We start from the raw sequence: 15,707 nt of genomic DNA, 5'->3' as shown, positions 1-15,707 counted from the left end.
ATATATATACATATATGTATGTATAATGAAAAGGAATGGTTAAGGTCGCGGCGTTTAGCAACATCAGGTGGGGATGCTTGTCATAGATGCCGACATCCTTACACGCACGCCAACACAACCCAACACACAGCTACAAAAAACACGCGGTCACGAGAGAGAAAAATGTTAAAAGACAGCAGCTCATGCACAGGGAGTAATTTCCACTTCTGAATACATTATCCATAATTTTGACAAGATGGTGGCAATTACGCATCTAATTGACCGAGCCACTTTTTATGTAAAATCACGCTTCAAAGTGCATAACACTAAGATGATTACAGAAGCCCACCTGCTCAAGCTTAGAGAGCTTATTCAGGCATGCGCACGCGTGCACGACTATAGAGTTGTTGGGGTTTGTTTTATAATAATTCAATTTTCTGCATAAAATATAGAAAACAAGCTAAACATAGCTCTATTTAACAACCTGTTATTTTTTTAGACGACAAAAAATGTGTTAAAATGTACGGAATATTCTCCATTTATTTCACAACATGGTTCAGCAATACAATATCAAAACGATGTTTTAACTGTACAAAGAAAAAGCCGTATGAGGAATCGCCTTTCCCCGCGCCTCATTAAATATATACATTTACATATTTTGTACACCAGGGTAGTCGATATTTTTGCCGTTCCTGCTCAAAAAACACAAAGCTCAGGAGACACTGGACCTCACACTTGTGCTTCAAAGACGTGTCCATGAAGAGGGGGCTAGAGTGAGAATTACTAAAACTAAACATAAAGCTACATGGGTATTTTACAGCTCAGAGTGTCTTGATTGTCCCCCAACAAACGCTTTATAAAGCAAAAATAATTAATAATAATAATAAAAATAATGATAATTACATCAAATCCTTGTCAATATTTTAACATGAGCAGATGACAAAACGTATGTTTCCTGTTTCATTCATTCACAGCATGCCGTGTATTGCACATCGTGATATCAATTCTTGAAATGTGAATAAAATCAAATGCTAAATGATGAGCAGATGTCGACTTCAGGCCGACACTTTTTGTAAACATGGTGATTTTTTTTTTTTAGTCACACAGCTGACGTGTCCAGATACAAACGCAGTCTGGGAGGAAAACGAATAATAAAGACACTCATCAGGCAGTGTAAGCAAGTGGACTCCTGAGGTAATAATAATAACAATAATAATAACAATAATAATAATAGTAATAATGGGATTCAAATTGTCAGATCACGTGTAAACGGCATCTTTATGAAAAATGAAACAATCTATTTGCCAAAAATAGGTCCATGAAAGCCTGACAGTAACAGTCTCTCATTTTTCTTTTTCTTTTTTCATTCACTGGTTGTATAAAAATATTTTGTCCTTTTTATTTTTTATTTCTTTCTTCTTCTTTTTTAATGAGTTGATATAGGAAACAGACACCAAGTTGTGCCTAAAAACTCAACTATTTTCAAACTGGTCTGAGCAGCGGCACAGATGTGACGATGGGATGGGAGTAGTAGACGCCGGGGTGCGGGAAAGTGAGGAGCGGTTGGCTCACGGGCACGTTGGCAGTGGCCCCTCCGCTCTCCGAGGCCGAGTTCTCGTGGTAGAGGATGGGCACCCGGACTATCCTCTGCGCCGCAGCGTGGCTCAGGTTGGCAGCCTCTAGCTCCGCGGCCAGCTGCCTTTTCCACTTGTTCCTCCTGTTCTGAAACCAGATCTTCACTTGAGTCTCCGTCAGGTGAAGGGAAGCGGCCAGGCTGGCCCGCTCCGAGCTGCTCAGGTATCGCTTCATGTCGAAGGTGGACTCCAGCTGAAACACCTGGCTCCGTGAGAACACCGTGCGCGTCTTCTTCTTGCGGCACGGCTTCTTGTCATCGTCCCTTTTCTTCCACTCCTCCAGCTCATCTTTTTTGGCCTCTTCCGTGTCGCTTTCCTCCAGGATTATCTCGTCACTGCTTTTGTTGTTGTTGTGCTCGTCGTCCTCGTCGTCATCTTTGGTGTCTGGCTCGGATTTGAGCGCCAGGTCCGGCGAGTCTCTGTCCGTGCCCGAAGTTGGAGAGGAGTCTCTGGCTCCTGGTTTCTCGTTGACTGAAATGGGGATACATGCAGGGAGACGTAGTCATAAATATTGGAGTCTATCGGGCATTTATTACAGCCTGTTGATATTGGACAGTCAGTGGGTTTTGGGAAACAGATGGTTGCTAATAAATAGTGGCAGAAGAAAATGCGTTGCGTCATGACATAAACCATTTCAGAGGTAGACATAACTGTACACAACATCTTCAAAAATGATGAAAATGTCATTTTTACCCCACTAAACAGTAATTTGAATAGACCTAAGATATAAACTATGTACACCTATTTTATTCATTATTTTTATCAGCCTATACTACAGCCTAAATAACTAAATAAGCGTAAAATAATATCGCTTTCTTTGTATTAGGCTATCATAATGCCATCCACATTAGTCTATTTTTTTATTCCAGGTGAATAAATCACAGAAAAAGGCAGATAAAAGGCTCCCAGTAGCCAAGCCTCAGAGGTAAGATGTGCGCCAATAGACAAATCAAAAGCACGCTGCGCATCGTCACCCTCCTCCAATGATTTCATGATGTCTACTTCATTTTATGTGTGTTTCTTTATTGATCTATTATCCCACGTCGTGGCATAACAAAATAGGCCTTCAGAGGACAAGGTGTTAAATCATACACTCTGGTGTGAGGCTATGTGTGCATGATGCCTATCAGGAAACCGCACAAATCTCCCCTTTCAATTTAGAAATTTGCTTTACTCTACTTACTCATTAGAAGGAACTCATACAAAAACAGTGGATTCGTTGGATAATTGCGCAACAGTTGTTTGCTTACCTTCAGTTCTGTGTAGGTGGGCGGCTGAGTTGAGGGTGTAAGGGTACCACCACGCTGAGGTGCGCTCCAAGTAGTGAGCGGGTAGACTGAATCTCTGTGCGGGCAGTTCGAAGCGTGGAAAGTTGAAGTCACCAACCTGGGAAAGGGAAAATCCTCCCTCTAAAGCTGCCTTGGTGGCCGCCAGTACGGGCTTGGGCTTGGACGGTTTGTTATCACAGTTCAGCAGGTTCTTAATGAAGAAAGGAGAGTCCTTGGCCGAAGCGCACGTCTCTTGCGTTGTCTCTGGCATCGCTGTTGTTGTGGTCTGAGCGCGAGGGGACCACGGAAGCCGGATTTTTTTTTAAAGGGGGGGAAGGCAATGTTGACTTACAGGCTGTCGTTATCCTGGCTACGAGGAGTTCCTGTTTTATTCTCTGAAACTTGATTTCACAGCCGAAAAGCTCACCAAAAAGAAACGCGTCCGTCTAGGCTAGAAAATAATGAAATAAACTGTTCGAGAGGCAAAAAGAGCACACGCGCTTAGAAACATGGAGATGCCTCATCCCGGGCTCTTCCGTTAAAACGCAAAAACTGGGTCCACCGTGTCAGTCAGTCTGGTGTCTGATGCTAATGATGAAATAAAAATGTCATCCAAGTTAAATGCGGAAAGTATAGGCGATTGGGCATGTACAATGGCAAATGGGATTAAGGGAGAGACGGTGACTAGAGAGAGAGAGAGAGAGAGAGCGAGGGAGGGGGGGGAGTCCTCCCCTCTCTGTGCTCTCTAGCTGCAGGCTGTGTGCGCTCGCTTGTTATTGGTCTCATATAGTCCAATTAGCAGCAAATGAACACGGGGCTGTTACCGCCAAAAAGGGAGGTTTGGACCGTCAGAACAAGCGTCCCATCATACAGCTGACATTACAACGAGACCCAGATTTACTGCGCGAGGTTATTCTGAATCCAGTCTCAAATCACGTCCCGCATGTTTTTGGAAATTGTTTGAGTAATATATCCCAACGAAACACCGTTTTACATATGACTTTTTAAATGATCATCAAAAAAAAAAGTCGAGGCCTATTCTAAAGAATAACTGGGTGACCTGCTGGCTAAAGCACGTCCAAACTTATCGTCAAATATGTGAGGCCTAAATGTGATGTTTTTATTTGGAGTCCGTTTAAACAAATCGCTGTTAATGAGAAGCGAATAGTGTAAAACGAGCATAATAAATAAATAAAATCCAGTCATGATAGAGTATCAGGTCAAGATAATATAAGGCCTTCTACTTCTACTTGTAAAATAACCTTAATAAAAACAAAACATAATGCAAAACCTCAGCGACGTTTTTCAGTTTATAAATCTCCAGCCTGTATAATCTTTAACATTTCCATATTTACTTGACAAAAAGCACTTACATTTGCCTATCACTAAGGTGCTATGGCCTCCATGCCAGCACTGCAACTGCTAAATAGAGCACGTTTGTAGTTCCTCAATTTTTGTTTGGCTCTCTGCGACACGATATGAAAAAGGCGTGAGATCAGGCTGCAGCTGCTCAACGTGTCACCAATGGGCGATTAGATTCATATTTCTAATTCATTGATTTTCAGCGAGGGCCACTTCCACAATGTCTGCGGGTCGCACGGTCATTTTTTTCTCCCTAATCGATTTGGTTAATTCATCCCTCAGATTGCACTCTTTGTAAATGTGCTATGTATATTCACTCATTGATATTAATTGAGTTGTTTAAAAAAGAAAAAAAAAGTCCATTGGTTGGAAGCTGCTGTAGAAGAAGAAGAACGAGGAGACAGCGTCCTCTGTGGGCCAAAAGGAGAAACTGCATGTGTGTGGCATATTGGAAAATATTTGTGTGTTTAAGTTAAGCACAGTGAGGTGGCAAGAGTGTTAGCATAATGTGGTATTAAGGAAACTGGGAGACAAATATTGCAGTATACATTGAGGATTTTAGTTATGCTTATGTGCAGCTCTGTACTATTTATGGTAAAATTCTCCCAAAGAGACCAAAAAAGTATGTTTGAATTCAGGACAAACATGGATTATTCGCCCTATAACACAGTTTCATTACATGTGTGGCCTGACTGATGCACTCATTTTTGCTATCAATCCTCATCATCATTATCACCTGCTTCCTGAAGACATTCATTAGCCCTATAATATGCAGAGATAAGGAGGGATATGAAGGTTATAGTCGGCATTATGGTTCATTTTCTACATCAGCATCAGAGTTCCTATGCACTGGCATGTCTGTGCAATTACCACGTGTAATTCATTTAGTGAGCTCTGCAAGTGGAGATATCCTGGAAGAGGGATGTCATTACAGCATTTCCTTATAGGCAGCATTGCATGTGTGTGCACTCCAAAGGCTGAGATGGAGATTGTGTACACTTCCACTGTAAAACCCCATCATTCTAATTGTATATATCTTTCAAATGTCACCTGTTTGAACTTTTTCATATAGCCCTTATAGTAGTTTAATTTTTTTAAATCAATTTACTACAATAAGAATACTGAAATCAGTAAGTTCCAGTTATGTTTGTCTCTAAGATGCTGAGGTTGTTTGGTTTTTTTGTTTTGTTTTGGGGTTTTTTTGCAGGATTTGTGTTATACAGCACTGTTAAATGTTAAAAAGCATTTCATGACAATGGCCTCAAATCCTGAACTACTTTTTAATAAGTCTAAATTGGTTCACATCAAAGGGGTTACTTTGTGTATAGCTATAAATATTGAATTGCCAAATTTAGCTCTGTAATTAGTATTCATCGCACATATCTGTGGACTATATGACAGCTAGCTTATAAAACAAGGCATTTTTGTACAAATGGTTAAATTTTGGTGTATTTTCTTCATTAAGTAAATGTCAAGTTCACTGACATTTTTTTTCTCCTATTTTCTACCAGTCTCTTTACTCTCATACGTATAGCTTAGTGTTGAATTAAGAAAAAAAAATCAAACAGTTAAGAAATTTAAACAAGTCATCTTCTTTTCCAGCTCTTAGTATAAGATAGGGTTTTGCTTAACTGATACAACATCTTTAATGTACCTATGAAATTGTAACTGGACCGGTACTTTATATAGCACCTTTCTACTCTATTTGACCACACAAAGCACTTTCTAACTACAAGTCTCATTCACACGCACAGTCGAGCAAATGGAGGGTTTAAAAGCATCTAATCCCCAATAATCATCTATGTGATAACCTGTGTAATTTGAAAACTGTTCTGTATGTATTAATACAGACTGGAGTCACAACACCAGTCTGTATTAATATTCTAACCCCTGCATAACACTGACTCTTGTACCTATTTATTGTGATGTGCCTCAACAGAAATGACTGACAAGTAATATTTACTCCATAAACACAACCATGCTTAAGTGGGAAAAAGAAGGAATGCAATTAATGCTTACATTGAAAACAAACTGTACAAACTCAGATCCCGTAGTCTGTTTTTTTTTTTTTTTTTTTTTTTTTTTTAAAAGTACAGTTCATATTATGCATTGATTAGAAACATGCAGTAGACATTGCCCAGAAGCCATATAGGCCTTCTGAATGCTCCATAAGTCTATTTTTGTTGCTCCTCGGGTAGGTTACTATGACTTTTATATTATTTATTTCAAAGCGCCCAGATATTGATTATTTCACAAGGAAAAATGACAAATGGCAGGAGGGAATGACACGGTCAGCAGGTTCTATTAGAGAAATGATAGTGTTGCTCGTGGTTTGTTAAAAGGTCCAGTTTAGATACTTTATAGGTTTACATCCATCATCATCTAATGACCTATTTGATGAAAAACACGCGCTCTGGTGACAACAGCCTTGTGCAGCCAACTTTGCTTTGTAATTGCGCCCATATTAAATATAGATTTTTGTTTTGATATCTTGTGAGAATTCCTTTCTGTGGGTAAAAACTGTGATAAAAGACATGGCTGCAAAGGCGAAAGCTCGGAGAAAGAAAACTAGAAAGAGAATGGGGGGAAAATAGGAGGGTACGAGATTTTGACAGTAGAATTGTGGGTTTGGTTTTTGGAGATGTGAGCAGCAGTGGAGGAAGTTTTCAGATCCTTTAAATGAGTAAAAATAGTAGTACTGCTATATAAAAACAACCTCTTACCAGTGATAGCTCGACACTGCAAATGCCACTTTAAGTATGTTTTCTGTTTGTCTACTTTTACTAAAGTATCAAAAGTATAATCATAATGTAAAACAATGCTCCTGTGTTTTATTATTATTGTCAGTTCCAATTTCTAGCAAGTATTTTTACCATTGTCATTTGTTACGGTGAAGCTAATTTAGCACATTTATACATTGTTACATTTTAACCTGTTAGCAGTCGGACGTACCGCCCACGGTACATTGGATGGTTTAGGGGACTAATTGTAAATTTGTAGGACTGCTAAGGGGTTAAACTGTACACTTGTTTTTGTAAAAATCATGATCTTCAAAGTAACTAGTGCCTAAACAGCTTTAAGATTAATGTGGTCAGAGATAGAGGAATACAAGTTGAAAAAAAAACCCCATTATCACTCTAAAAATTACTCCATTACAAGTAAACATAGAAAATGATATGTTATAATCGCAAAATGTACTTAAAGCATGAAAAAGCATTGAAGGTGGTTATATTTAAAAACCAAATTCTTTGTTAATGCAGTGTAGAAAAAAGTAAAACTAAAATGTGATGGTTTCTTTCTTTCTTTCGTCTCTACTTGAGCACTTGAAACGCTTTAGACATCATGCTTCAATTATCCATTTACACCCGTTCATACAAGCATGTATGTTTTAACATTCATACTCTGATGAATAACAACAACAACGGATTGCATTTATATAGCGCTTTTCTAGACACTCAAAGCGCTTTACAATTCCACTATTTATTCACTCTCACATTCACACACTGGTGGAGGCAAACCACAGTTGTAGCCACAGCTGCCCTGGGGCAGACTGACAGAAGCGAGGCTGTCATATCGCGTCATCGGCCCCTCTGGCCAACACCAGTAGGCGGCAGGTGAAGTGTCTTGCCCAAGGACACAACAACCAGGACAGACAGAGCTGGGGATCAAACTGGCAACCTTCTGGTTTCACATCCAAGAGCTAGTTTAGATTTGGTATCTTGGAGTAATACTTTGGACAAGATACAGGCAAACTGGAAACTGGAGCAGTCAAGGGTTAAGCCACCAAACTTCCAGTTTGTTGTTGTCCTGCTCTAGACCCTGAGCTACAGCCACCCCAGATACAGACTAGAATCATTTCATTTACAGTCATGTGAAAAAAGAAAGACTTAACAGGTTTTTATGCAGTCTTGTGAAACATTGTACACCTTTACTGCTTTCATAAGAATTAAGTGGATAAGTAGCAGCCAGGTATTGCTAATCAAACACTTGATTGACTGATCATCAGCAAGTGTGGGCACCTCAATAACCCAGTGTTTTGGTCTGGAGTGTTCAGAAGCAATCACTGCTGCCCATCAGTCTGGGAAGGGTTAACAGGGTATTTCCAAACAATGTGAAGTTCATCATTTTTCAGTGGGAAAGTGTATTAACAATTGGAAAAACATTCAAAACAGTTGCCGTTCTTCTCAGGAGTCTGTCTCAGCAAATTCACCCCAAGGTCAAACCATGCAATGCTCAAAGAAATTACAAGAAATCCAAAAGCTACAGGCCTCAGTCAGCATGTTAAATCTTAAAGTTCACGACAGTAAACTTAAATTGTCAGTATGCCTTGGCAACCCTTCTTTGGAAGAGACTGATAAAGTCATACAGAAAGCAGTTATTTCAATTTAATTCAAGTTATTGTTGCTAAAGGGGGTTCTGCAAGCTGAAGAATCATGGAGAGTTTTTCTAAGGACTGCAGAGTCCTGTGAAAACTATACATGGACTCTATGTACAGGTACCTCAGAAGTACTCCAAAAAGGAGCCTTGTTACTTTCCACTACAGGTTCTGAGCTTATGAGATTGTGTACTCGTTAAGGACTCAGTGCAATTAAAACGATAACAGCCTTATTTAATATTAAAATAATATTGTAGTATTTTACTGTACTTTGGACTGTAACTGAAGCCCAACAGTGCAAATGACCTGCTTAGGTAAATGCAGATGCCAGCTGACGAAACGTCACTCTGAAACAGAGTTTATACAGAACCCTGAAGGACAACAAGGTCTTAGAGTCAAACTGCATCCACACAGACGACGCCATTGATCAGTGAAACCCGTCCAACCTGTGTCCTTCTTGCACTTTTAGCTGTCCACTCCACTTGGAACGAGCCATTAAACCAATGAAGGCCACACTGAGATTGCTTAGATTTAAGTATTGCATTTAACTTGTAAAGGAATTGGTGGCCGTCCACTGACCCGGCAAGCTTTAATTGGGATTGTGCAGGTATTGATTGCAAGTGGCCAGGCGAATCTTGAATTACAGCCTGATTAGCTTTTACTTGGCTCCTTGCACCAGCTAGTTGAAGGAGCTCAATGTCATTCAGGCAGCACTTGGTTGAATCTTGTTGCTTCTTGTGTAAACAGAACACAACACGTATGAAGATGACAGCTCTTTTGGCAAATGTTTTTATGTCACACGAGGCCATAATATTCGATATATGTGTGTCGACTCTCTTTTAGAAATAATCAAAAAGCATGTTGCTTTGCACCTTATGAACAGATGTGGGCATACAGAAGATATATTCTCCTTTTTATCCTTGCTGCTATCATTTTATCTACATTTTATCACCCTTTCCCTTTCTTTATTGTTCCTCAGCAGAGATGATGACCTCTGTAAGGTTTGGATGGAAACAGTCATAGGAGTGATGTAGTCCTTTTTCTCCATTATGAGCAGCTTCATCTGAGCCCTCCAGGCACACAGGCTCAATGTCCATCCTCTGTACCTCCAGAAACTCTGCCCTGGATTGTAAGCTTTTACCTAGGCAGCCTGTATGTGTCATTACAACTCGGTAATCTGGAGAGGGTAGCAAAAAAGTTCTCATCAGTGTCAGCCTGAGATATAGATATGGGCCGGGTAACAAATGGCCAAATGCACAGGCAACAGAGCAGACCATCAATAAAGCAATTTCTTGTGTCATAACAGCCACGCTTTTCCTAAAGCCAACCTTTCAAAACTTTTCCCTCTGCAAATCGCTGCAGCCCCACCATTAGAGTCCTGCCTTGTGAATTTAATGGATTCCGTACAAATAATATTCCACCATAATGGAAAAGGTTGAAGTCACTGAAGACAGATGAAGTCATAAACACGTATAATTGAGAATCAAAGACCGATAAATTTTAAACTGCTATCCATTTTCTCTTTTTAGATGATGATCTATGTCAGTGCGGCGGCAGGAGAATGGAAGAGATTATGGGGGAAAATTATAACAATAAATTTTCTAAACATACACCTTGATTATGCTTCGATTTTTTGGAAGGGTAGAGGGTGAGAGAGGGGGTTAGAAAGAAGGCTGGGATTGCTAAAAGCTTGCCGGCTAAATGGCACCATAAAATAGGTTCCCTGCTCTTTTGCCTGCAGAGAGAAGGCATGCCTGGAGGTGTGATTCCCCCCACCCGCCCCCTCCCTAAATGGGGGAAATGAATTGTGTAATTTATTGCAAACGTGCACACAGTGAGATTAGATCAGCATATCCCATCAAAGGAACAACAATCAATCAGCCTATAGTTAACAGCTTGAAACACATAAACCAGGGCACCTAATGGCTTTCCAATTTAACAGATTGATAGACTTATCCAGTCCTAAGGGATGAATTAAGAAAACCGGGTACTTTCACACAGGCACAGGCACTTTTGACAGAACCTTTTACCCCTCTAGTTTACTTACAATCTTTACTTCTGAGTATAGAGATAAGGTTAACCTGGAATTTAAGACAAAGTTAGTTTTCCCTCTTTTTTCTCCCCCTTTCTATTTGAGAAAGCACAGCAGAGCTGATTTGTTATTCAGATGAGGCGGGAGTGGAAGTGTGTCAGATGTGGAGAATGGGCTCATTTTAATGACCTGATTATCGCGGGTCATTTGGAACTGTGAAATCAAGGGAGCTATTGAAAGCCACTTAACAATATCTAAATGTGGCCCGGGCGACCCACTCGACCAAGGATGTAGTTTTTTAAAAAAGGAACTTGTTTGTCTCATATCTTATTAATCACGTAATTGATTGATTGCAAAATATGGTAAAAGATTAGTTAGACATTTTGTGAAATTTGCTGCTTTACATTCTTGCTGAGAGTTCAATAAAAAAGCATTTATACAACACTTGTGTGTCTGTATGAGAACACAGAGAAAAAGTTAGGCTGGCTTTCTCCAAAGGTTAACCCCCCCCAAAATTCGTAAAGCAGATTTCATTGAAAATCCTTAACACTTAAAAAGAAAAAGGAAATTTGTGAGAGTGTGTATAATTCAGTAAAAGTTATTTGTTAACTGCTGCATGAGGCTTCAGTAGTTTGCTATTTCCTGACTAGACATAGTTTGATCTCCAGTGAAACTAATTAGCTGCAGCTTCAGTTCAATTCACTTTTATTTACATCTTATATTTTATTTACATACCGAATCACAACAACAGTCATTTCAAGCTCCTCAACATGTTTTATATTGCAATACTATAATAGAGAGAAAACTCCAACAGTCAAACTGACCTCATTTGAGCAACCACTTGGCGACAGTGGGAAGAAAAAACTCCCTTTTAACACGAAGAAACATTCAACAGAACCAGGCTCAGGGAGGGGTAGCCATCTGCCGACCGGTTGGGGGGTGAGGGGATGAAGACGGGTCAAGATCAAGATACACACTTTGGAGGAGAGCCAGAGATGAATAATAACTAAGCATTAAATGCACAGACGTGTAAACACATAGTGAGGGGAAAAGAAACACTAACTAAACGACTGATTCACTGTTACTTAATCCAGGCCTAACTACAAGCTTTATCAGAAAAGAAGGCTTTAAGCCTAATCTTGAAAGTAGAGAGGGTGTCCATCTCCCAAATCCAAACTGGGAGCTGGTTCTATAGCAGAGGGAAGACTCTGCTTCCCATTCTACTTTTAAATACTCTATTGGAACCACAAGTAAACCAGTAGTCAGGGACTGCTCTGTTGGGATCATCTATCCATTCGCTTATCCTTTTTCAGGGTCATGGGGAGTGCTGGAGCCTATCCCAGCTGTCATATGGCAAGAGGCGAGATGCACCCTGGACAGATCGCTAGTCTGTCACAGGGCTAACACACAGAGATAGACAACCATTTGCGCTGACATTCACACCTATGGGCAATTTGGATTAATCAATCCCCACAAACTTGACTGCATGTCTTTGGACGGTGGGAGGAAGCCGGAGTATCCGGAGGGAACACAAACACGGGGAGAACATGCAAACTCCACACAGAAAGACCCCGGCCTGATGGTGGAATTGAACTCAGGACCTTCTTGCTGCGCGGCAGCAGTGCTAACCACCGGGCTGCCTTTTGGGATCGTCTAGTACTATTCTTTCGTCAAGATAAGATGGGGCTGATTATTCAAGACTTTGAATGTAAGGAGAAGGATTTGCTTCTTGCTCCAGCTTCACATGTAATCTAAAAAATGTTTTAAAAAGACATTTGGAGCAGGATATGCCAAACTTTTCCAATTTATACAGGCACTGGGAGGTTATGGGGCATTTTGTACACATAGTCTGCCTGATGACTATATGTTCAGCAACTTTGTAATATTAGTAGACCAAGTGAGTAGTTCAGCAGATACTAGAGCAAACCTTTACTGCAAAATCTTAACTGAACCAATTGTACTGAGTTATCCTTGTCATTTACTGAATGAGTAGCTTTCTGGAAGTCTGTCTGAATCAGTGGCTTAATTCAAAAAGCCTACCTCTACAATGAGCATCAGATAGCAGAGACATATGCAGATAAGGTTAACTGGCTGTACTGTCCTCTAAAGAGCTTGGCTACACACCCAGAGAACTTGTGTAATGCACTGTCAGCGTCACCATATTATCTTGTCCCCATCCACAGAGACAGCTGATCTCTCTGTGTCACTGCATAATTGAAGAGTTGTTGGTATCAAGGATGTGATCCTGACAGGGATGAGAAAGTGTCACCTTAGACCTCGACAAGCAGAGCAGCGGAACCACCTCAAGTGAGCCCAGAAACACAGACAGAGTGCACTCACAGGCCAGACATAGCTGACTATCTCCCCACGACTTCAGTCAGACTGCCACAGAAGCCAGTGGCCCGTAAGAAATACATGTAACTGATGTGTGCGCTCCAGTGTAATGAGAGAGACCGCCGCATTAAAGACTCACCAGAGCTTCTTCGTAGAATTAAGGAGGCACTTCAGAAAATGGATTGAGATTCAGCTCATGGGTTGGGAATGAGCCAAAATTGATTACTGATGGATCAATAAATTGGGTAATGAATAAAAGCCCATTACTAACCAATCAAAACTAACAGCAGTTTAACTGCCTCTTTGTCTCTGCTTTTCCATCAGCTCTAGTGGAAAACCTGCAGCTCTCTGACACATAGGGGGATGGATGCTCCAAAACTGAAGAGGATAACTGGGGAAATAACAAAAACAGAACAGGAGCAAGACTATTAAACTTAACGAAAATCTCACTTTTCCAGGTCAAAGAACAAAAAAACGTGTTTTTCTACTAGACACTAATGCTCATATCTTCCCTGTGGGCGAAGCTTTGCTGACCCTCTTGGTTGGTTTGTGAGTATAGCAAGGAGTATATGATCACGAACAGGGCTCAAATACAAATTCCCCCTCCCCATAACAGACAGTAATTGGTGTTTGTTTGCTCTCTCTTCTCCTTCTCTCGTCATGTTTTGGTAACAAGTGCTATTGCTGTCAACTGATTAGTATGTGTCCTCTGCCTCTTACAGCAGCTTTCAGGACTGCCTAATGACAGGTAATTTCAACAAAGACAAGAGAGGCCTGCATATACACATATATGAATTTGAACATATGCAGAGTAAGTTTATGTACTTTCAATATATTCTTCACAAAGGTGTTTTTGTATTTAGTCAATAAATAAAAATCTATTTATGTGGACACCCTTGTCTTTTGCTACAAAAGGACCTCGTTTAATGTTTGGATTTACATTAGAAATACATAAATACATAAATAAATACATTTGAAGATGAAAAAAAGTATAACATATAAGTTAAATTAGTTACTCATTATAACACTTTTTTGTTTTCTGCACTCAGTTCGAGTCTCAAAGGGTTTGTTTTACTTTCATGTGTTGTTGTATGGGCTAATTTTCAAAATAAAATACATTTTGAGGAAGAATTTAATAAGAATAAGAAGAGTTTTAAGTGGGTATAAAATATTTTTGCTTTATTTAAAAGGTTGATAAGTAAGGGCTTTAGTGTCTATACAAATAAAGACATATATATATAGTACATATACAGATACATCATATAATGTAGATAATAGAATTTTGCATTTGTCCTATACCAATCGTTAATGGGCCTCTCAAAATTGCTCTCTTCATATGTCAAGTATTCAGACCAAGCCTTGACAACTCTATCTTCCTCACATCTTAACACATGCCAAAGTCCTCAGGGCACCCAGGAAAATTAACCATTTAATAGCAATAAATAACAGAGTCTGACTCAAGGGGACTTCAAATCACTTTCTCTGTTAGGCACATACACACAATGAGTAGCCTCAGATAGCTGCTTAACACCAAAAAATTCAATCAAATGTTTTATGACTGAGATAGAAGAGCATATGTAACACATTTTTTTCCTCCATTTATGCACACAACAACACAAGACATGTTTATAATGTATATAAGTATTGCTAAATTGTGCACTCTGTTGTTTGGTTGGGAGGCATAAAAGCAAATCGACAACAAGAAAAAAAGCTGTTGATATACAAAGCTACTTTCATGTAACTGCACAAATTTATTTAAATACTTGGGCAGAAATCACACTTCAATTATACATATAAATGTTTTATTTTTATTTGTATAAAAATAAAACATTTTTGTCATCAATGAATGCATCAGAAATATAAAATATTAAAAGACAAAGAGGGAATTATGTGAACTTTTCAGATGTTTAAATAGATTTTGTTAATAACTGTTGTATAAATTCACATAAATAACATAAATGAAAGCAAATTTTTCTTTTTGTATTTTTTATTTTAGTATTTGTGTATTTACATAAGTAAAAGACAATGCTTGCGTCAACATTCGTTGGCCTGAAGGAATTGCGTAACCTGTTTGTTGAATCTGTGCTATTTCAGGCTCTTGGCTGAGCACTCCCACATTGATCCTTTTTTTCAGTTACAAATATATATTTCTTACTTCTTTCCTTTTTCCCTCTTTGACAGTGTATGCAGTCATTACGCCTTGTATCAGTCAAAATGGAACATTGATTATTTGTAAAAACATAAGTGCAAATCAAATCAACAGTGCATAGGGAGAACTGCCTACCTGTGCACACGCTGGAAAAAGGGGGCAGTTATTGACCAATTGATTTGATGTGAAGGAGGGGCATTCTTTTTCCCCACAGTGGAAAAACCTTGACTGTAAGGCTAGCAATCACTCCACCACCTTACCTCCAACTACAACCACCTCTAATACCCAACTGTGTCCTCAATCTCCCATCCAATGGGCCCAAGTATGCAACTTTTCCGTCAGCACGTTATGTATTTGGCTTTCTATTTCACTTTAATAGGGGAGAAATTGGCAACATATTCTTTTACAGCCCCCTGGCACCATTAGAAAGCCTGCTGTCATTTGGATTATTTATGAAAAACTATTTCATGCTTACTTACATTTGCCGCTTATTTTCCCCCAGTGTGACCTGCAGCAGATTTAGTTCCATTTTGAAAGCCTTAAAGCCAATTCTTTATGTCTGCAGGTCAGCCTT

At 39.5% G+C, this 15,707-nt stretch overlaps 1 protein-coding gene across 1 annotated transcript; it reads right to left on the bottom strand.

The window, feature by feature from the left end:
* Positions 1–1,366: 1,366 nt before the first annotated feature.
* On the bottom strand, positions 1,367–3,475 carry hmx3a (H6 family homeobox 3a). The gene is made up of 2 exons (XM_005727417.1): positions 2,864–3,475; positions 1,367–2,084 (listed from the first exon to the last, which is right to left on the bottom strand). The coding sequence occupies exons 1-2, from the start codon at positions 3,150–3,152 to the stop codon at positions 1,462–1,464; spliced, it is 912 nt and encodes a 303-aa protein (XP_005727474.1). The 5' UTR covers positions 3,153–3,475; the 3' UTR covers positions 1,367–1,461.
* Between the last annotated feature and the right edge of the window lie 12,232 nt (positions 3,476–15,707).

This window comes from Pundamilia nyererei, unplaced genomic scaffold (genome assembly GCF_000239375.1).
Source record: "Pundamilia nyererei isolate P.nyererei 1_Seehausen unplaced genomic scaffold, PunNye1.0 scaffold00024, whole genome shotgun sequence".
Classification (NCBI taxonomy): domain Eukaryota; kingdom Metazoa; phylum Chordata; class Actinopteri; order Cichliformes; family Cichlidae; genus Pundamilia; species Pundamilia nyererei.
This window is presented reverse-complemented; position numbering and strand designations above follow the sequence as displayed.